The sequence below is a fragment of the Lissotriton vulgaris genome, chromosome 8 (assembly GCF_964263255.1).
Source record: "Lissotriton vulgaris chromosome 8, aLisVul1.2, whole genome shotgun sequence".
NCBI lineage: Eukaryota > Metazoa > Chordata > Amphibia > Caudata > Salamandridae > Lissotriton > Lissotriton vulgaris.
Window position 1 is genome coordinate 1428403997 of NC_141696.1, and position 22496 is coordinate 1428426492.

Genomic DNA, 22496 nt, shown 5'->3' on the forward strand with positions numbered 1-22496 from the left:
GGTCGTCAGGTCACGCCATAGCGCCGACCATTCCACATCCGAGATATCTCGCCCCAGCATTTCTTCCCATTGCCCCATATAACGAGGTCGAGGAGCTATTGCCGATTGAAGCAACAACTGGTATATGAAGGAAATGGCCCCCTTCATGGCAGACGTCCGTAATATAAAGGCTTCAAACGGCGTCGGCGGTCTCGTAGCCGCTTCCACCACTCCAGGTGACGTAGCCCAGTGAAGCAGCTGAACATGCCGGAATTGTTCAGTCTGGGGGACCCCATAATCTTTCATACAGTTAGCAAAAGTGAGGGTGTCTAGGCCGTGGAACAAATGGGTCAACGCCCGACACCCCCCCTCCCTCCACACCGCAAACGGCCCTTCATGAAGTGCCGGTGGGAAAGCTGGGTTGTAATGCAAGGGCGTAAACGGTGAAGGGAACGTGGTCCAACGGTCGTCCCCCGCTAGTGAGTCCCATACCTTCAACACCGTGCTTGTAGGAGTGCTGATATATGCGTTGAGAGGACGGTCCTTCTTTGGTTTCCAGGCTAGGTCCCAGATTGACCTGCCGGCAACGCATCGATCCATATGGAGCCAATGTTTCTCGGAGGTTTGTTGCGACCACTCTACCAATACTCTCAGTTGCGCCGCTTTGTAATATAACTGCAGGTCAGGGAGCCCAACCCCACCCTCTGATCTCGGTCGACGGAGAACCGCATAGGAGACCCGTGCCTGACCCCCTTGCCACACGAAACGCAATAAATAAGTCTTGAGCCGCCGAAAGAAATCGCTGTCCATAGGGATAGGCAATGCTTGGAACAAATATAAGAATTTAGGGAGGAGGACCATCTTCACGGCATTGATTCTGCCCAGCCATGGCAGAAATTTTGGCTTCCACCTGTCCAATTCCGCCCGGGATTTCGCCATCAAAGATGGGAAATTGGCCTGGAACAGCCCGCTCACCGTCTGAGTCAGATGGACCCCCAGGTAGACAATCGAACCTGTGGCCCAGGCCAACGGAACCAGCGGCCGCACCCGATCCCTCTCGACCTGCGACAGGGTAAGATTCAGGATGTGTGACTTGCTATAGTTGACCTTAAAGCCTGCCACGCCCTCAAATTCCAACAAGACCTCCCTAATGCAATGCAGCGAGCTCTCCGGATCAGTAATAGAGAACAAGACATCGTCCGCGAAGAGCGAAATCTTATGCTGTTCCCCCGCGAATGGCAAACCTCGGATCCCGTCATGCTCCCGCACCGCCACCGCCAGCGGCTCGATGCTCAGCGCGAACAGCAAGGGGGACAGAGGACAACCCTGTCTAGTGCCTCGAGTGTGAGCAAAGAATGCATGCATTTTTTATGGAGATCACATACATCACTCTCCCTTTCACAAAAAGTTCATGAGATCAAAGGAACACTCATTGTTGTCTTCAAAACTGATTCCGTAAATGAGTTTAGTTTTTCTCCACCTGGCCTCTCAGCTCAGCAAGCTGATTTCCAGGGTGATATGTTAGCAATATTCGCCACCGAATTCTCTGCTACACCTAGAAGCAAAATGCTAAATAATGAGTCTCCCACCAGTAGAATATTGTGTAGTGCCTTGACACCCCTATATCTGACAGATATTAAATGACTCAGGACAAATGGAGGGGGTCTTAAATGGTCCAGGGACTGACCCAAACAAGGCCCCATTTTGACCCAAGGACTCAAATACTTTTTTCAGAGCTGTCATGGTTGTGGGTGACATTCTTTCCAGCTTTTCCTATTCATCGAAAACGTGTACCCCAACAGTGTAGCCATTCACAAAGGCAATCTAAGCACTGACTCTTACAGTTCCAATGTTTAAAATGACTGAATAATTTCTGCGGCTAGACTTGCCTTGAAGACTTCCAGCATGGTATGTTTGTTAGCCAGATATACTCACACATTAGGGGGAAATCATAGTCTTTAAAGATTCAAGGAGTTGATGCAGGATGTAATGGCTCTGTCAGAGCAGGGCATGTAGACTAATCTGAATGTGGCTGGTTCTTTAGCTAGGTTATTGGACTTATTTCTGGTTCTGTGAAGGCATGTATGGATGGGGACTAGTGGCCCCTGTCTAATGGACATGGTTGAGACTTAAGCTAAGAAGTAGTGGGCTATTGGGTTCTCATTTGGGTAAGCCAATGACTGACCAATCCATTAGGAGACAGAATGGAATGTACTACATACTCTGCTCACTACATCCTCTGTTGATGGACAAACTACATTATGTTTTCTGCTAACATCATCATTAGTTCAGGGAGTTCTTCAGAAGTTCTGGTTCCACATTACTTGTCTCATTCTGATATCCCTGGCATGGGTCAGGAAACTGTGGTGCTCTGACCTGCTACAAATCAGTTCTGAAACGCCTCACCTCCTTCCAGCAATAGAGATTCTATTGTCCCAGAGACGAATTGCTCCACTCAGACCTTCAGTTCCCAAGGCTTATTTCCTGGACATTGCAGCTCTCTCATCATGTGAACTTCCTTTATAGGTAATGGTTATTTTGTTGGCAGCTAGATACCCTTCTATGAGAGTGGATGACTGTAGCAGATAGTTATTTTTCAATCTATGTAGTATTCTCAGTCCTTAGATCAGATTGTGCCAGTGTGGTTGGTTAGAGACAAAAATTTACCGCTGAACTGCGGCGATTTTAACCGCAAATAAACCTTGGTATTACCAAGGTTTATCGCAAATGCGATAAAAATCGCTGCAATGCATGAATATTGCTGAAAAGTCAGCGATATTCATGCATTACCGAGCTAATGCTCTTAGCCATGTTATCCACCTCCCATTGGATAACATTGCTAAGAACTGCTCAGGGCAGGTGTTAGCTCTTGGAGATATTTGCGCTTAGCGCGAATATCTCCAAAAGTTAGTAATAGGAGATAGCGATGTTAGCGACTGTTTTCAGTCTCTAACATCTTGGCACGCCTAGAGACTGGTAATATTGGTAATCGAGAAGACTGGAGAGGCAGACCGCCGGATTCGTGGCTGAACACTGCTTAAGGTCCAGGGACATACGGATCCTTTTATAGCAACGCCTACACAGTAGGAGAGGATTCCCTCGCCCTCATTGGAGCACGTAACTTTGAATATTGTGACTGCGTCCTTACTAAAGATTTCGAAGATTCGTGAGAGGATCTATTACAACCATTGAACGTACATGATACCCTTACCGGGTTGGAATTATCACCGGTTAAGTGGGACTACAATATTCGCCATCATTGCAAGAAAGCCCTGAAGAGTCAGAGCAATCTGTACTCTGACGAAACACGTGTCGGCTGGCGAAAAGATTTTTGGGCAATAAAACAGCAGAATATTGCTCAAACAAAAGAAGCGGAAACATTTATTTTCTAGGATGAAATTTATTGATGTCTGTTTATAATACAATTTGTACCTTAATTGATTTGTGTGTGCATAGGAAATTGCGTTGTATCTTGGCACGCCCACTTTGCATGTCATTAGTGATAAATATCACTGACATGCAAAGTGGGGCCCAAGACGGTCGCTATCTCCTACTAGCTGTCGCTAACTGGTGTTAGCGACAGCTAGGTAATAGGGAGATAATTTTATCTCCGCTTTCTTGGCTTTTAAAGCCAAAAAAGCGGAGATAAACCCCATTGATAATATGCCCCAAGGTTCTTTAGCAATAGAAGGTCTAAATATCAATGCCATTAAATCATACTTAGTTGCCAAGTCTATTTGCATTATTTATCCTAATCAAGCTTCTTTCCTTAACAAACTTTTATGACTTTTTTATTAGCTATGAAGACAATACATTGGGAAGGGGCATTAAATAGCAATCCAACTACACTTGGTCTTCCCTTATGGTTAATCACAATATAAGCATGCTAGCAAAATGCCTCTGAAATGTTTCAGAGCGTGCTATGTTAGTAGACTCTGAAACAGCACCAACTTTGTATTATTTGATCGTTGTCATCTCAGCTTCGATAGGAACATGAAAATTGGAAGGAGCTGTTGTCACTGGTGTCCGTGCATTCTATTATAATGGCAATGAACTCACTTTGTTTGTGATGCTGTATTCAATGTCTTTTGGCTACAACTGGAGCCAGCACAGCCGTTAAAAATATGTGTCTGGTCCAGTCTGGTTGCAGAAATTAGGTTCATGTAAACATTGTCCTGGATCTGAATCATCTATGAGAAATAATGTTCCAGAAGATAAGTTCACTTTCTATGTTGATCGTGGAATGCTAGAGTTAGGTGAATCATATAGCTCCATAACCATTCTCATTGTGCATCCATATTTACTGAGGAACACAGAAAAGTCTCATCTTTTGATAGAATGTAGAGAGTAAAGTGTTCTGGGGCTGCAATGGAAGCCTATGCCAGAGTTTATTTGGGAAAAGTTAACCACTTTGACAATTATTTTGAAACCAGGTTCACCCACAAAATTGATGGAATGATAAAAAAACGTATCAATACAGTAGACACGTTAAAAGACAATAATGTGGATCGCTGAAGTGCCAAGTTCAGGTTTGGGGAGCAATATGTATCTCCCATCCTGGAAAGGAAAAGGGACCATCAATGGAATAAATGGGAAGCTCTTTGGTCAGGAAAAGGGTACCAAGATTCACAAATGTCAAAGCAGATTTTTGCCCATGGGAAAAGTAATTTTCATCCTAATTTGCAATATGAATGTGATTGCCGGATTTGACTACTACAGCATCTACACATTAGATGCCTGGGAGGCAACTGATCGTCTGTATACTTGCACTTAAAATATATGGGAAGTAGCATTAGTTTTGCCTTCAAAAAGGTTCCCCCTAAGATAATTTATACTGCCTATAAACCATAAAAGTAGGCAAGACTCTAGACTCAGACAAGTTATTAGTTCAATCAATCAATCTGCATTGATATAGTGTTGCTAATCACCTGTGAGGGAATCCAAGTGCTGCTGCAGGAGGGGCTCAGTTGAACAGAAAGGTCTTGAGTATTTTTCTGAATTTCAGCAGGGAGGATGAGATCCGTAGGTGAAGTAGAAGGTCATTCCAGGACTTTGCTGTGAGGTAGGAGAAAGATCGTTTTACACTGTTGCTGCGGCGAACGAGGGTGCGTGGACGAGGCATAGGGATGGGGAGTACAGGTGTCTGGATGGAAGGGGGAAGTTCAGTCAGTGGTTGATGTCAACTGGTCCTTAGTGGTCAAGGGCTTTTGAAGGTGTAGATCAGCATCTTGAACTGTCATCACTTCTGAATGGGAAGGCCGTGGAGCTCATTGAGGTTGGGGGTGATGTGGGTTATTTTAGAGAGGTCAAGGATGAGCCTGGCTGCTGTGTTCTGGATATTTTGCAGTCTCTTGAGGAGGTGTGAGGTGATTCCTATGTAGAGCGCATTGCAGTAGTCCAATTGGCTGCTGACAAGGGCTTGAGTGATGGTCCATCTGGTGTCGATGGGGAACCACTTGAAGATCGTGAGTAGCATGTGGAGAGTGAGTAAGCAGATGGACGATGCAGGGTTGATCTGTTTTTCAAGGAGAGATTGCTGTCTAGTATGATGCAGAGGTTGAAGGGGTGGCTGGTCGGTGTGGGTGAGGGTCCTAGTTTTGGGGGTGCCAACAGGCGTTGCTCCATGGGGAGGTGTTGCGCCCGAAGATCAGCTTTTCTGTCTCATCTGTTTTGAATTTTAGCCAGTTGTTTCTTGTCCAGTCGGCGATGCTCTTCATGCACCTGCAGAAGTTGGTTAATGTGTCAGAGGGTCTTCTGATAGCGAGAGGATGAGCTGGATAGCATCATCATAGGATAAGATGTTTAGTCCATGCAATGTGACAACTTTAGCCAGGGAAGTCATGTAGGTGTTTGACAGTGTAAAGCTGGGGGCCAAACTTTGAGGGATGCTGCAGATGGTGTTTTTTGATTCAAAGTTGAAGGGAGGAAGGCGGATTCTCTGGTTTCTTTCTGTGAGGAAGGAGGTGATCCACTTCAGAACGTCTCCTTGGATTCTAGTATTGTGAGGCCTTTGGATCAGGGTGTGGTGTGATACTGTGCGTAATGCTTTGGTGAGGTCAAGGAGGATCAGGGCTGCAATTTTCCCTTGGTCAGGGAGGAATCTGTTGTTGCCTATGATTTTAATCAGGGCAGTGTTGGTGCTGTGGTTGGTGCGGAATCCAGATTGGGAAGTGTCCAGAAGATTGTTGTTCTTTAGATGCTCTGTGAGTTCGTGGTTGATATCCTCCTCCTAGATTTTCATGGGAAAAGGCAGCAGAGAGATGGGGCAGTAGTTCTTGAGTTTGTTGGGGTCGGCAGATAGTTTCTTGAATAGGGGTGACTTCTGTGTGTTTCTTTTCTTTGGGGACCGCAACTGTGGTGATGAATGTGTTAAATATGGCGGTGAGCTTGCTGCTGATCATCTTACTTCTGAGTTTGGAAGATGTGGTGTGGGCAGGGGTCCATGGTTCCTCCTGAGTGGACGGAGCTCAAAACGTCTGTGGTGTCTTGCTTAGTGAGCTGGTCACAGGTGGTGAGCAGGTGGTCATAGTGTTCCTCATTCATGGCAGCAAGATGGTTGAGGATGTCGGTGGCTTGGTGTTTGAGGTTTCTGTAGATGGTGGAGAACTTTTGGTGGAAGTAGTCTGCCAGTGTCACAGAGTTCCTGTGAAGAAGTGATGACATTTTTGGTGGCTGAGGGGCTGGAGAACTGTGCAACGATGTTGAAGCGTCCTTTGCTGGTGGATGGCGCCTGCTTCAATGCAACCGGACAAAACACTACTTTTCATCTTTTTCTGGAGTTGGTGGTATTATTTGTGGGCTATCTTGAATTTGGTTTTCTTTTGGCTCCATTTGGTTGATCTTTACAGGGGAATGCTCATGCACCACTGAGGTGCCTTTTTATTCTAAGACATGCAAAAGTTCCTGCTACTTTCTAGATGGCCAGAGATTACACAGATTTTTATGAAAGGTGCTACCCTTCCAAATAAATTCATTTTACATCTCAATTCCTGGTTCTTGTTTTAATAAAAAAACTATTGTTGAATAGATTCAGTATTGGATGGTAGATGAATCAATCATTATCCTTGTCAAGGTGGGTTTCTGCTAGAGAATGCTATTGAAGTAAGACTGTATCATGAAAAATGTTGTGTTCAAAAGATTGGCTGTTTCTAGTCTTATGAGACTGCTAGAGAAAGTTTGATGGCATCATCAAAATGTTTAAGAACAAAGAGATGGCTTGGTTCACAGTGATGAGTTTACTGAAAAGTTCTACTGAGTTTTTTGAAGTTGGTGAAAGATTGGGTGCTCCACCAGGTAGCATAACCGTCCAAGTACGCTCAATGAACGATGCTTGGTTTGCGCACAAACGTTGATAGTGCGTCCCTGCGGTTGGGCACACCTTTGGGTTCGTCACAAAAGGACAGACTCCGTTGTACTTTGATTATTTATTGTTATTATAAGTTCAACAAATTCATTTGTATTGCGTTTTTATTGGGCGAATATTTCATTTCATATCCTTATTTAGTTGATAACAGTGCACATTTGTAGTGAAAAACGAAAACGCTCCGATGCATTTCGGGCATTGGCCCTTTCTCAAGGAGCTCTGTTGGTGAAAATAACATCATTGGTATACGCTCTAATGTATAATATTCATCACACAAGATCAAAGAATCGAAAATAACGTGCAAAACGTATAAACTATGTTGATGTGTTTTAAATGAGTTCATGCTTAACGTGTGTGGTGATGGTCAATGAAAGGGCATAGTGGCATTGCAACGTGTCAGATAACTAAGAAACTGAAAATTCATGAAAACATAGAGCAAAAAAAATACCGGGTGTTTCCTAATCGCAGCACTGTTGGGGCATTCAAAGGTTTGCGCTGTTGAGGAAAAACGGCGGAAGTTAAAAAATATTGCGTTGAGCCTTGGTAGGTCAACAAAGTGACTCGATTTGGTCTCACGCCTTAACTTACTTGGGCTTTGAAGCTCGACAAGTTTCAAGGATCTCCGCTCGTGACTGACTCAAATTGAGACGCTGAAGTGAGCTGAACGTGGGTGTGTTACGGCGTTCAGTCAGGGATTTAAACCTGACAGGCGCCCGGAAAGGTTCGTTGTGTCGGGAAATAGAAAGCGGACTAGTGAAATTAGTAAAAGATGGCGGCCATCTTACCATAGGTTAAATCATGGATGATAGGAGACGTGCAGGGGATGCACTGTCTACAAGGGAAAGATGAAAGGGGGTGAAAACAAAAACGTGTGTAAAAATGTTGTGTCACTGAGTGCAAAAAGCATGGGGAACACATACTGATGCAAACCAAAACTGGAACAACAAAAATTGATGCAAACAAACCACACAATTTGTAATGCGTTTCAGTATCATATAGATTTTTACAGATAACAACTAAGTTCAATACGGTCATTAAGACCGAATGGTTTCAAAGATTGTAACCGATAAATCCAGGCTGTCTCTCGTTGTAGTAGAGATTTGTTGTTGTCTCTACCTTCACTCTTCACAACCAACTCCAATACCATGAATTTTAACTGAGCGATGTTGTGTCTTTGTTCATGGAAGTGCAAGGCTCTGCTGGATCGTTCGATTTTTGTCTGTATGTTAGATTTGTGCTCTTTGAGTCTTATCTTTATTTTTCTCTCAGTTTTCCCTATGTATATCTTCCCACATGGGCACTTTAATACGTAAATGAGGTTCATGGAGTCACAAGTAGCGTTGACGTTCACTTTGATGCTGTGTCCCCTCATGGGGTGGCTTATGCTGCTCCCTCGTTATTTTCGCTTTTTTGATCTTGTGTGATGAATATTATACATTAGAGCGTATACCAATGATGTTATTTTCACCAACAGAGCTCCTTGAGAAAGGGCCAATGCCCGAAATGCATCGGAGCGTTTTAGTTTTTCACTACAAATGTGCACTGTTATCAACTAAATAAGGATATGAAATGAAATATTCGCCCAATAAAAACGCAATACAAATGAATTTGTTGAACTTATAATAACAATAAATAATCAAAGTACAACGGAGTCTGTCCTTTTGTGACGAACCCAAAGGTGTGCCCAACTGCAGGGACGCACTAACAACGTTTGTGCACAAACCAAGCATCATCAAAATGCTGCCATTTCTGGATGCTGCCTGAGAGCATTAAAGCCCAGTTGAGTCTAACTGTAGGCTCCACGTTCATAATTAGGCCCTGGTCCATTTTGAGCCATCAAGAAAAACAAATAGGCTGTTCTATCATATCTCGTGAGATTTTTCAAAAACACCCTCTTGAACCCTTTGGATCAAAAATATAGAAATGCTTTGGGCCCTGCTTTTTAGGGATAAACATAGGTCAACCATGTCAAGGTGTCATTTGTCGTAATTGCAGATGGCACCGTTCTATCAGTCCAAGAAAAATCTAGTGGTGCAGCAGATGTTTTTATTCTAGACCCAAACACATTTTTGTGTAACAATAATTAGGTTTTGTCACACTAATCTGATCCTGAATTACCCTCAGTGGTATTGGTCCTCCAATGGACCTTGTTGGTCATAGTGAGGGGTAAGAAGCAAGGTGACAAATGTATTGATAGCCAGCTCACAAATTAATGAGCACATTTAAATACACAACCGTCAGGACCATACCAAAAAAATAAAGGATTACGACTGGAAGGTCAAAACCACTAAAAAAGTTCAGTCTAACGAGAATCATACAGACCAGAAATTCTATGATGGCTACACAGAACATAAGTAGTAGAACCTGATGCTCAGAACATAATCTATTATTATCGCTATAATGCCTTATAAAACCTTTGTAAGCACAGTTTATAGGGCAAGAACATTTGAGACACAATTAATAAAGGACTTAGATAAATTTGAAGTATTTGGTTATTGTATTAAAGATTAGGCGTGGGCGGAATTTGCGTAATCGCGTTATGCTAATCTCCGTGAAACAGTAGAAAATCTCGGCGAACACGCAGAAATTCCACGAACACGTGGAATTGCTTGTTCGTGATGCTTTTTTACTGTTCTCAATCGCTGTTTAAGTGCTCGGGGGAAATGTCTTGCGAACACGCATTTGATGACGCGAACATGCAAAAAAGTTCGCGAAGTCACAGAATGCAGAATTTTGGGCAGTTTCGCGTTCTCCGCGGAACGCAAAATTACCCAAATACCTCAAATTCCGCGAGCGGAACGGAATTTACCGCTCTGGTCTAGTAGAGAATCTCCTTGCTTGAAATTTGCTCTGAATCACTGAGTCTCTTTCTCAATACTCAGTACTGAACAATAAAATATAAAATTCTAAATGTTAATTGAACACAAAGCAATGAACAAATGTCAGCTATTGCACTTTTCTTAGTCTTTGTTTCATTTTCAGTTAGCTTGGTATGGAATCCTTAAAAGGTCTGTTAAAACTTCTCTTTCTGCCTTTTCTCTCTCAGGAACAACAATTTCAGCACATGAGACAGCTCACAGAGGAAGAGAACAAGAGCATTCAGGCAAGGAGCTTATAGGGTATCCAGGTTTGAGGTCTTTGGGCAAAAATGGAGATTTTCAAACAAGCACGGGAAGAGAGAACCACTCTTTCCAAAAGAACGGTGTCAACGATTTCACTAGGGAGAGTTGGGGAGAAGGGGTCAGACAATCAGTAGGAAAAAAGTGCCTCAGGGATTGAATATGGCCTTAATTGGGTCTTGAAACAACAGGGATGTGCCATGCCAAGGTGATTATTACAACCGTTTTTCCCTGACTCATGCCAATCTAAGGATTGCTTTTCTATGCCTGTTTATGAAAGGCTGAAATATGGAAAATATCTTTGTAAATCAGTCCCTAAGTGAAAATACTATATATAAGCTCTAAAGTTTCCTTAAGAAATTACACATCAATGAGCAATTTCTAACACAACTGTTTTGTTGCATATTTTTCTGTCCTGTGTATAAAGTTTATAAAAATAGAAGAAAGACGTTCAATTTTCAGCTTCATGGATGCTACTAAATCAACTTCCTGGTGTCACTTCACTTGCAATCATTATCCTATGCATTTGTGCCTTTTGTACCCTTCTTCTTGCGACAACATGAGAACGCCATGTTTATAACATCAGGTATTTTGGTGTAAAGCGAAATTGATACTAACTTACATCAGGTATCACTAGTGGCTGTTGATGTGCTCCTAATGATGCTGACACATGCTATGTTTTCTCTGCACTAAATAGATAAACAACAATGTGCCCTTGGACCTAAAGAGCGGACAGATTGTGGCCATGGCGGTATCTCAGAAAAGGAGTGCCTCTCCAAAGGCTGCTGCTTCGACTCAAGCATCCCCAATGTGATCTGGTGCTACTACTCCAAGGCTCACGGTAATAACTTAATGTCAGGTCATATGACCACTGCTTCTAAGACTTTTGTTACAACATGTTACCAAATGCAGATATTGTGACGGTATCCAAGAGATTCACCAATGCCAAATGACACTGTCTGTAGCATTCTACGGGCCCCATAATGAAAATGAGCACCATTATAACATGAGGCTAAAGAGCCAGTGACATCAGTTCCTGTCTGTTTGCGCCCTCATTGACACAGGATTTAAAGCTGACGGTGTTTGCCTGTCCTTTATGTTTGTCATGGTATTCTACGTTGTTCAGGATGTATTCTTCAAGATTTTCAGGTTCTACACCTTGTGAATCATGCCCTAAATAAATGTCTAACCTGGGCTACCTGAGAGATTGCATGCATTTTTATGGAGATCACATACATCACTCTCCCTTTCACAAAAAGTTCATGAGATCAAAGGAACACTCATTGTTGTCTTCAAAACTGATTCCGTAAATGAGTTTTGTTTTTCTCCACCTGGCCTCTCAGCTCAGCAAGCTGATTTCCAGGGTGATATGTTAGCAATATTCGCAACCGAATTCTCTGCTAAACCTAGAAGCAAAATGCAAAATAATGAGTCTCCCACCAGTAGAATATTGTGTAGTGCCTTGAAACCCCTATATGTGACAGATATTAAATGACTCAGGCCAAATGGAGGGGGTCTTAAATGGTCCAGGGACTGACCCAAACAAGGCCCCATTTTGACCCAAGGACTCAAATACTTTTTTCAGAGCTGTCATGGTTGTGGGTGACATTCTTTCCAGCTTTTCCTATTCATCAAAAACGTGTACCCCAACAGTGTAGCCATTAACAAAGGCAATCTAAGCACTGACTCTTACAGTTCCAATGTTTAAAATGACTGAATAATTTCTGCGGCTAGACTTGCCTTGAAGTCTTCCAGCATGATATGTTTGTTAGCCAGATATACTCACACATTAGGGGGAAATCATAGTCTTTAAAGATTCAAGGAGTTGATGCAGGATGTAATGGCTCTGTCAGAGCAGGGCATGTAGACTAATCTGAATGTGGCTGGTTCTTTAGCTAGGTTATTGGACTTATTTCTGGTTCTGTGAAGGCATGTATGGATGGGGAATACCTGGCCCCTGTCTAATGGACATGGTTGAGACTTAAGCTATGAAGTAGTGGGATATTGGGTTCTCATTTGGGTAAGCCAATGACTGACCAATCCATTAGGAGACAGAATGGAATGTACTACATACTCTGCTCACTACATCCTCTGTTGATGGACAAACTACATTATGTTTTCTGCTAACATCATCATTAGTTCACAGAGTTCTTCAGAAGTTCTGGTTCCACATTACTTGTTTCATTCTGATATCCCTGGCATGGGTCAGGCAACTGTGGTGCTCTGACCTGCTACAAATCAGTTCTGAAACGCCTCACCTCCTTCCAGCAATAGAGATTCTATTGTCCCAGAGACTAATTGCTCCACTCAGACCTTCAGTTCCCAAGGCTTATTTCCTGGAAATTGCAGCTCTCTCATCGTGTGAACTTCCTTTATAGGTAATGGTTATTTTGTTGGCAGCTAGATACCCTTCTATGAGAGTGGATGACTGTAGCAGATAGTTATTTTTCAATCTATGTAGTATTCTCAGTCCTTAGATCAGATTGTGCCAGTGTGGTTGGTTAGAGACAAAAATTTACCGCTGATCTGCGGCGATTTTAACCGCAAATAAACCTTGGTATTACCAAGGTTTATCGAAATGCGATAAAAATCGCCGCAATGCATAAATATCGCTGAAAAGTCAGCGATATTCATGCATTACCGAGCTAATGCTCTTAGCCATGTTATCCACCTCCCATTGGATAACATTGCTAAGAACTGCTCAGGGCAGGTGTTAGCTCTTGGAGATATTTGCGCTTAGCGCGAATATCTCCAAAAGTTGGTAATAGGAGATAGCGATGTTAGCGACTGTTTTCAGTCTCTAACATCTTGGCACGCCCACTTTGCATGTCATTAGTGATAAATATCACTGACATGCAAAGTGGGGCCCAAGATGGTCGCTATCTCCTACTAGCTGTCGCTAACTGGTGTTAGCGACAGCTAGGTAATAGGGAGATAATTTTATCTCCGCTTTCTTGGCTTTTAAAGCCAAAAAAGCGGAGATAAACCCCCTTGATAATATGCCCCAAGGTTCTTTAGCAATAGAGGGTCTAAATATCAATGCCATTAAATCATACTTAGTTGCCAAGTCTATTTGCATTATTTATCCTAATCAAGCTTCTTTCCTTAACAAACTTTTATGACTTTTTTATTAGCTATGAAGACAATACATTGGGAAGGGGCATTAAAAAGCAATCCAACTACACTTGGTCTTCCCTTATGGTTAATCACAATATAAGCATGCTAGCAAAATGCCTCTGAAATGTTTCAGAGCGTGCTATGTTAGTAGACTCTGAAACAGCACCAACTTTGTATTATTTGATCGTTGTCATCTCAGCTTCGATAGGAACATGAAAATTGGAAGGAGCTGTTGTCACTGGTGTCCGTGCATTCTATTATAATGGCAATGAACTCACTTTGTTTGTGATGCTGTATTCAATGTCTTTTGGCTACAACTGGAGCCAGCACAGCCGTTAAAAATATGTGTCTGGTCCAGTCTGGTTGCAGAAATTAGGTTCATGTAAACAATGTCCTGGATCTGAATCATCTATGAGAAATAATGTTCCAGAAGATAAGTTCACTTTCTATGTTGATCGTGGAATGCTAGAGTTTGGTGAATCATATAGCCCCATAACCATTCTCATTGTGCATCCATATTTACTGAGGAACACAGAACAGTCTCATCTTTTGATAGAATGTAGAGAGTAAAGTGTTCTGGGGCTGCAATGGAAGCCTATGCCAGAGTTTATTTGGGAAAAGTTAACCACTTTGACAATTATTTTGAAACCAGGTCCGCCCACAAAATTGATGGAATGATAAAAGACGTATCAATACAGTAGACACGTTAAAAGACAATAATGTGGATCGCTGAAGTGCCAAGTTCAGGTTTGGGGAGCAATATGTATCTCCCATCCTGGAAAGGAAAAGGGACCATCAATGGAATAAATGGGAAGCTCTTTGGTCAGGAAAAGGGTACCAAGATTCACAAATGTCAAAGCAGATTTTTGCCCATGGGAAAAGTAATTTTCATCCTAATTTGCAATATGAATGTGATTGCCGGATTTGACTACTACAGCATCTACACATTAGATGCCTGGGAGGCAACTGATCGTCTGTATACTTGCACTTAAAATATATGGGAAGTAGCATTAGTTTTGCCTTCAAAAAGGTTACCCCTAAGATAATTTATACTGCCTATAAACCATAAAAGTAGGCATGACTCTAGACTCAGACAAGTTATTAGTTCAATCAATCAATCTTCATTGATATAGTGTTGCTAATCACCTGTGAGGGAATCCAAGTGCTCCTGCAGGAGGGGCTCAGTTGAACAGAAAGGTCTTGAGTATTTTTCTGAATTTCAGCAGGGAGGATGAGATCCGTAGGTGAAGTAGAAGGTCATTCCAGGACTTTGCTGTGAGGTAGGAGAAAGATCGTTTTACACTGTTGCTGCGGCGAACGAGGGTGCGTGGACGAGGCATAGGGATGGGGAGTACAGGTGTCTGGATGGAAGGGGGAAGTTCAGTCAGTGGTTGATGTCAACTGGTCCTTAGTGGTCAAGGGCTTTTGAAGGTGTAGATCAGCATCTTGAACTGTCATCACTTCTGAATGGGAAGGCCGTGGAGCTCATTGAGGTTGGGGGTGATGTGGGTTCTTTTAGGGAGGTCAAGGATGAGCCTGGCTGCTGTGTTCTGGATATTTTGCAGTCTCTTGAGGAGGTGTGAGGTGATTCCTATGTAGAGTGCATTGCAGTAGTCCAATTGGCTGCTGACAAGGGCTTGAGTGATGGTCCACCTGGTGTCGATGGGGAACCACTTGAAGATCGTGAGTAGCATGTGGAGAGTGAGTAAGCAGATGGACGATGCAGGGTTGATCTGTTTTTCAATGAGAGATTGCTGTCTAGTATGATGCAGAGGTTGAAGGGGTGGCTGGTCGGTGTGGGTGAGGGTCCTAGTTTTGGGGGTGCCAACAGGCGTTGCTCCATGGGGAGGTGTTGCGCCCGAAGATCAGCTCTTCTGTCTCATCTGTTTTGAATTTTAGCCAGTTGTTTCTTGTCCAGTCGGCGATGCTCTTCATGCACCTGCAGAAGTTGGTTAATATGTCAGAGGGTCTTCTGATAGCGAGAGGATGAGTTGGATAGCATCATCATAGGATAAGATGTTTAGTCCATGCGATGTGACAACTTTAGCCAGGGAAGTCATGTAGGTGTTTGACAGTGTAAAGCTGAGGGCCAAACTTTAAGGGATGCTGCAGATGGTGTTTTTTGATTCAAAGTTGAAGGGAGGAAGGCGGATTCTCTGGTTTCTTTCTGTGAAGAAGGTGGTGATCCACTTAAGGACGTCTACTTGGATTCTAGTATTGTGAGGCCTTTGGATCAGGGTGTGGTGTGATACTGTGCTGAATGCTTTGGTGAGGTCAAGGAGGATCGAGGCTGCCATTTTCCCTTGGTCAGGGAGGAATCTGATGTTGCCTATGATTTTAATCAGGGCAGTGTTGGTGCTGTGGTTGGTGCGGAATCCAGATTGGGAAGTGTCCAGAAGATTGTTGTTCTTTAGATGTTCTGTGAGTTGGTGGTTGATATCCTCCTCCTAGATTTTCAAGGGAAAAGGCAGCAGAGAGATGGGGCAGTAGTTCTTGAGTTTGTTGGGGTCGGCAGATAGTTTCTTGAGTAGGGGTGTTTTCTGTGTGTTTCATTTCTTCCGGGACCGCAACTGTGGTGATGAATGTGTTAAATATGGCGGTGAGCTTGCTGCTGATCATCTTACTTCTGAGTTTAGAAGATGTGGTGGGGGCAGGGGTCCATGGTTCCTCCTGAGTGGACGGAGCCCAAAAATGTCTGTGGTGTCTTGCTTAGTGAGCTGGTCACAGGTGGTGAGCAGGTGGTCATAGTGTTCCTCATTCATGGCAGCAAGATGGTTGAGGATGTCGATGGCTTGGTGTTTGAAGTTTCTGTAGATGGTGGAGATCTTTTGGTGGAAGTAGTCTGCCAGGGTATCACAGAGTTCCTGTGAAGAGGTGATGAAATTTTTGGTGGCTGAGGGGCTGGAGAACTGTGCAACGATGTTGAAGCGTCCTTTGCTGGTGGATGGCGCCTGCTTCAATGCAACCGGACACAACACTACTTTTCATCTTTTTCTGGAGTTGGTGGTATTAGTTGTGGGCTGTCTTGAATTTGGTTTCATTTGGCTCCATTTGGTTGATCTTTACAGGGGAATGCTCATGCACCACTGAGGTGCCTTTTTATTCTAAGACATGCAAAAGTTCCTGCTACTTTCTAGATGGTCAGAGATTACACAGATTTTTATGAAAGGTGCTACCCTTCCAACTAAATTCATTTTACATCTCAATTCCTGGTTCTTGTTTTAAAAAAAACTATTGTTGAATAGATTCAGGATTGGATGGTAGATGAATCAATCATTATCCTTGTCAATGTGGTTTTCTTCTAGAGAATGCTATTGAAGTAAGACTGTATCATGAAAAATGTTGTGTTCAAAAGATTGGGTATTTCTAGTCTTATGTGACTGCTAGAGAAAGTTTGATGGCATCATCAAAATGTTTAAGAACAAAGAGATTGCTTGGTGCACAGCGATGAGTTTACTGAAAAGTTCTACTGAGTTTTTTGAAGTTGGTGAAAGATTGGGTGCTCCACCAGGTAGCGTAACCGTCCGAGTACGCTCAATGAATGATGCTTGGTTTGCGCACAAACGTTGATAGTGCGTCCCTGCGGTTGGGCACACCTTTTGGTTCGTCACAAAAGGACAGACTCCGTTGTACTTTGATTATTTATTGTTATTATAAGTTCAACAAATTCATTTGTATTGCGTTTTCATTGGGCGAATATTTTATTTCATATCCTTATTTAGTTGATAACAGTGCACATTTGTAGTGAAAAACGAAAACGCTCCGATGCATTTCGGGCATTGGCCCTTTCTCAAGGAGCTCTGTTGGTGAAAATAACATCATTGGTATACGCTCTAATGTATAATATTCATCACACAAGATCAAAGAATCGAAAAGGTTTGTGACCTGTCGCTGAGGAATGATCTTATCCATGATAAGGCTGTGTCTGAGATCCCTATATCCGCCAGTCTCTTGATCAGAATAGAGTGGGATATGGTGTCGAACGCTGCTGTGAGGTCGAGGAGAATCAGAATAGCTTTTTTCCTCTGGTCTTGCAGCGTTTTGATTGTATCAGTTAGTTCTATGAGAGCAGTTTCCGTTGAGTGTTTGGGGCGGAAGCCAGATTTTTGGGTGTGAAGTATGGAATGGGTTTCGAGGTAGGTTTTGAGCTCTTTGTAAACTAGTTGTTCAGTTATTTTTCCTAGAGCGGGGAGAAGGGTGATTGGGCGCAGATTGGTCAAGTCCACTGGGGATCTGTTAATCTTCTTCATCAGCGGTTTGACAACACCCTTCTTCCATATGCGAGGGACTGATCCGGAGCTAAGGGACAAGTTGACTAGGTCATTAACGGAGGGGTTTATCACATCTATGATTTGATGGAGAATCTTGGGGGGGCAGGGGTCGGAAGGGGAACCAGATTTGCACGATAGAATGGCTTCTCTGGTTTGAGCCAGGGAGACAGGGGTGAAGTTTTTAAGGCTACCAACTGGAGAGTTAGGAAGAGCCGGAGGAGGGGGCACTTGAATGGCAAGTGGAGGGGGGAAATTCCTCTGGATGGAAGCGATTTTATCATCGAAATAATCTGAGATTTTGTCGCATAGGTCTTGGGAAGGGGGGATTTCGGGTTGGAGGGCCTTAGGCTGAGTAAAGGTTTTTACGATAGAGAACAGAGTTTTTTGTTTCTGCCTAGCTTCGTTGATGGCTTTTACATAGAAGATCCTCTTGGCCGATTTTATGTTAGAGAGGTAATTTTTCCTCTGTTGGATGTAGGCAAGGCGATCATCATTGTCATAAGTGTGGCGCCATTTGCGCTCTGCTTTCCTACATAGTAGGTGAGCGGTCGCTAATTCAGGGGTAAACCAGGGGGCATTGTTTTTTGTTTTCTTCTGGGTTCTGCCGGGACGATTAATGGGGTTCCGGCTCTTAATTTCTTGTGTAATCCAACTGTGGAAAATATCCGCATCTCTTTCTATGTTGGCAGATGGGACGGGGGATTGGGGTTGCAGGATGGGGTTGAGCGTAAGGTTGTCCTGGACGGTTTTCCAATTGACCGAGTTATCACGATGAGGATTGGATTTATTGGTAGTACGAGGGCGGCTGATTGAAATGTGGAATGGGATCAGGCTGTGATCAGTCCATATCTGAGGGAGAGGGGGAAGGGTAGAGAGAAAGGGAAAATTAGTGCAGACACCATCAAGAGTGTGTCCGAGTAAATGGGTGGGAAAGTTGACACTTTGTTGAAAATGGAAAATTTCAAGTGTTTGAAGGAAGTTATTGGTATGTGAGTCAGTAGAGGACTCAAGGTGCAGGTTGAAATCTCCAAGAAGAGTAAAGTGTGGATAGCGAAGTAGGAAGTGTCCTAGAGCGTTGCTGAGGGAATCAAGAAATTTGGAGGCATTACCGGGAGGGCGGTAGATCAGACCGCCTGAGAAGGAGAGGGATTGACTGAGTTTGATGGAAAAACCCATGCCTTCTGTGTCCGTAAGGGGGTCTAAGCCCGAAGATAAGCTCTTCTGTCTCATCTGTTTTGAATTTTAGCCAGTTGTTTCTTCTCCAGTCGGCGATGCTCTTCATGCACCTGCAGAAGTTGGTTAATGTGTCAGAGGGTCTTCTGATAGCGAGAGGATGAGCTGGATAGGATCATCATAGGATAAGATGTTTAGTCCATGCGATGTGACAACTTTAGCCAGGGAAGTCATGTAGGTGTTTGACAGTGTAAAGCTGAGGGTCAAACTTTGAGGGATTCTGCAGATGGTGTTTTTTGATTCCAAGTTGAAGGGAGGAAGGCGGATTCTCTGGCTTCCTTCTGTGAGGAAGGAGGTGATCCACTTAAGGACGTCTCCTTGGATTCTGGTATTGTGAAGCCTTTGGATCAGGGTGTGGTGTGATACTGTGCTGAATGCTTTGGTGAGGTCAAGGAGGATCAGGGCTGCCATTTTCCCTTGGTCAGGGTGGAATCTGATGTTGCCTATGATTTTAATCAGGGCAGTTTTGGTGCTGTGGTTGGTGCGGAATCCAGATTGGGAAGTGTCCAGAAGATTGTTGTTCTTCAGATGTTCTGTGAGTTGGTGGTTGATATCCTCCTCCTGGACTTTGGTTGGAAAAGGCAGCAGAGAGATGGTGAAGTAGTTCTTGAGTTTTTTGGGGTCGGCAGATAGTTTCTTGAGTAGGGGTGACTTCTGTGTGTTTCATTTCTTTGGGGACGGCAACTGTGGTGATGGATGTGTTAAATATGGCGTTGAGCTTGCTGCTGATCATCTTACTTCTGAGTTTTGAAGATGTGGTGGGGGCAGGGTTCCATGGTTCCTCCTGAGTGGACAGATCTCAAAATGTCTGTGGTGTCTTGCTTAGTGAGCTGGTCACAGGTGGTGAGCAGGTGGTCGTAGTTTTCCTCATTCATGGCAGCAAGATGGTTGAGGATGTCGGTGGCTTGGTGTTTGAAGTTTCTGTAGATGGTGGAGATCTTTTGGTGGAAGTAGTCTGCCAGGGTGTCACAGAGTTCCTGTGAAGAGGTGATGACATTTTTGGTGGCTGAGGGGCTGGAGAACTGTGCAACGATGTTGAAGCGCCTGCTTCAATGCAACCGGACAAGACACTACTTTTCATCTTTTTCTGGAGTTGGTGGTATTAGTTGTGGGCTGTCTTGAATTTGGTTTCATTTGGCTCCATTTGGTTGATCTTTACAGGGGAATGCTCATGCACCACTGAGGTGCCTTTTTATTCCAAGACATGCAAAAGTTCCTGCTACTTTCTAGATGGTCAGAGATTACACAGATTTTTATGAAAGATGCTACCCTTCCAACTAAATTCATTTTACATCTCAATTCCTGGTTCTTGTTTTAAAAAAAAACTATTGTTGAATAGATTCAGGATTGGATGGTAGATGAATCAATCATTATCCTTGTCAAGGTGGGTTTCTTCTAGAGAATGCTATTGAAGTAAGACTGTATCATGAAAAATGTTGTGTTCAAAAGATTGGCTGTTTCTAGTCTTATGAGACTGCTAGAGAAAGTTTGATGGCATCATCAAAATGTTTAAGAACAAAGAGATTGCTTGGTGCACAGCGATGAGTTTACTGAAAAGTTCTACTGAGTTTTTTGAAGTTGGTGAAAGATTGGGTGCTCCACCAGGTAGCGTAACCGTCCGAGTACGCTCAATGAATGATGCTTGGTTTGCGCACAAACGTTGATAGTGCGTCCCTGCGGTTGGGCACACCTTTTGGTTCGTCACAAAAGGACAGACTCCGTTGTACTTTGATTATTTATTGTTATTATAAGTTCAACAAATTCATTTGTATTGCGTTTTCATTGGGCGAATATTTTATTTCATATCCTTATTTAGTTGATAACAGTGCACATTTGTAGTGAAAAACGAAAACGCTCCGATGCATTTCGGGCATTGGCCCTTTCTCAAGGAGCTCTGTTGGTGAAAATAACATCATTGGTATACGCTCTAATGTATAATATTCATCACACAAGATCAAAGAATCGAAAAGGTTTGTGACCTGTCGCTGAGGAATGATCTTATCCATGATAAGGCTGTGTCTGAGATCCCTATATCCGCCAGTCTCTTGATCAGAATAGAGTGGGATATGGTGTCGAACGCTGCTGTGAGGTCGAGGAGAATCAGAATAGCTTTTTTCCTCTGGTCTTGCAGCGTTTTGATTGTATCAGTTAGTTCTATGAGAGCAGTTTCCGTTGAGTGTTTGGGGCGGAAGCCAGATTTTTGGGTGTGAAGTATGGAATGGGTTTCGAGGTAGGTTTTGAGCTCTTTGTAAACTAGTTGTTCAGTTATTTTTCCTAGAGCGGGGAGAAGGGCGATTGGGCGCAGATTGGTCAAGTCCACTGGGGATCTGTTAATCTTCTTCATCAGCGGTTTGACAACACCCTTCTTCCATATGCGAGGGACTGATCCGGAGCTAAGGGACAAGTTGACTAGGTCATTAACGGAGGGGTTTATCACATCTATGATTTGATGGAGAATCTTGGGGGGGCAGGGGTCGGAAGGGGAACCAGATTTGCACGATAGAATGGCTTCTCTGGTTTGAGCCAGGGAGACAGGGGTGAAGTTTTTAAGGCTACCAACTGGAGAGTTAGGAAGAGCCGGAGGAGGGGGCACTTGAATGGCAAGTGGAGGGGGGAAATTCCTCTGGATGGAAGCGATTTTATCATCGAAATAATCTGAGATTTTGTCGCATAGGTCTTGGGAAGGGGGGATTTCGGGTTGGAGGGCCTTAGGCTGAGTAAAGGTTTTTACGATAGAGAACAGAGTTTTTTGTTTCTGCCTAGCTTCGTTGATGGCTTTTACATAGAAGATCCTCTTGGCCGATTTTATGTTAGAGAGGTAATTTTTCCTCTGTTGGATGTAGGCAAGGCGATCATCATTGTCATAAGTGTGGCGCCATTTGCGCTCTGCTTTCCTACATAGTAGGTGAGCGGTCGCTAATTCAGGGGTAAACCAGGGGGCATTGTTTTTTGTTTTCTTCTGGGTTCTGCCGGGACGATTAATGGGGTTCCGGCTCTTAATTTCTTGTGTAATCCAACTGTGGAAAATATCCGCATCTCTTTCTATGTTGGCAGATGGGACGGGGGATTGGGGTTGCAGGATGGGGTTGAGCGTAAGGTTGTCCTGGACGGTTTTCCAATTGACCGAGTTATCACGATGAGGATTGGATTTATTGGTAGTACGAGGGCGGCTGATTGAAATGTGGAATGGGATCAGGCTGTGATCAGTCCATATCTGAGGGAGAGGGGGAAGGGTAGAGAGAAAGGGAAAATTAGTGCAGACACCATCAAGAGTGTGTCCGAGTAAATGGGTGGGAAAGTTGACACTTTGTTGAAAATGGAAAATTTCAAGTGTTTGAAGGAAGTTATTGGTATGTGAGTCAGTAGAGGACTCAAGGTGCAGGTTGAAATCTCCAAGAAGAGTAAAGTGTGGAT

General features: G+C 43.5%; 1 protein-coding gene across 1 annotated transcript in view; it reads left to right on the plus strand.

The window, feature by feature from the left end:
• Positions 1-22496, plus strand: part of LOC147698870 (uncharacterized) — a 352061-nt gene that overhangs the window by 128459 nt on the left and 201106 nt on the right. The window contains exon 9 of the mRNA XM_086935488.1: positions 11159-11302. Within this exon, the coding sequence (XP_086791614.1) occupies positions 11159-11302 (144 nt within the window). The remainder of the gene's footprint in view (positions 1-11158; positions 11303-22496) is intronic.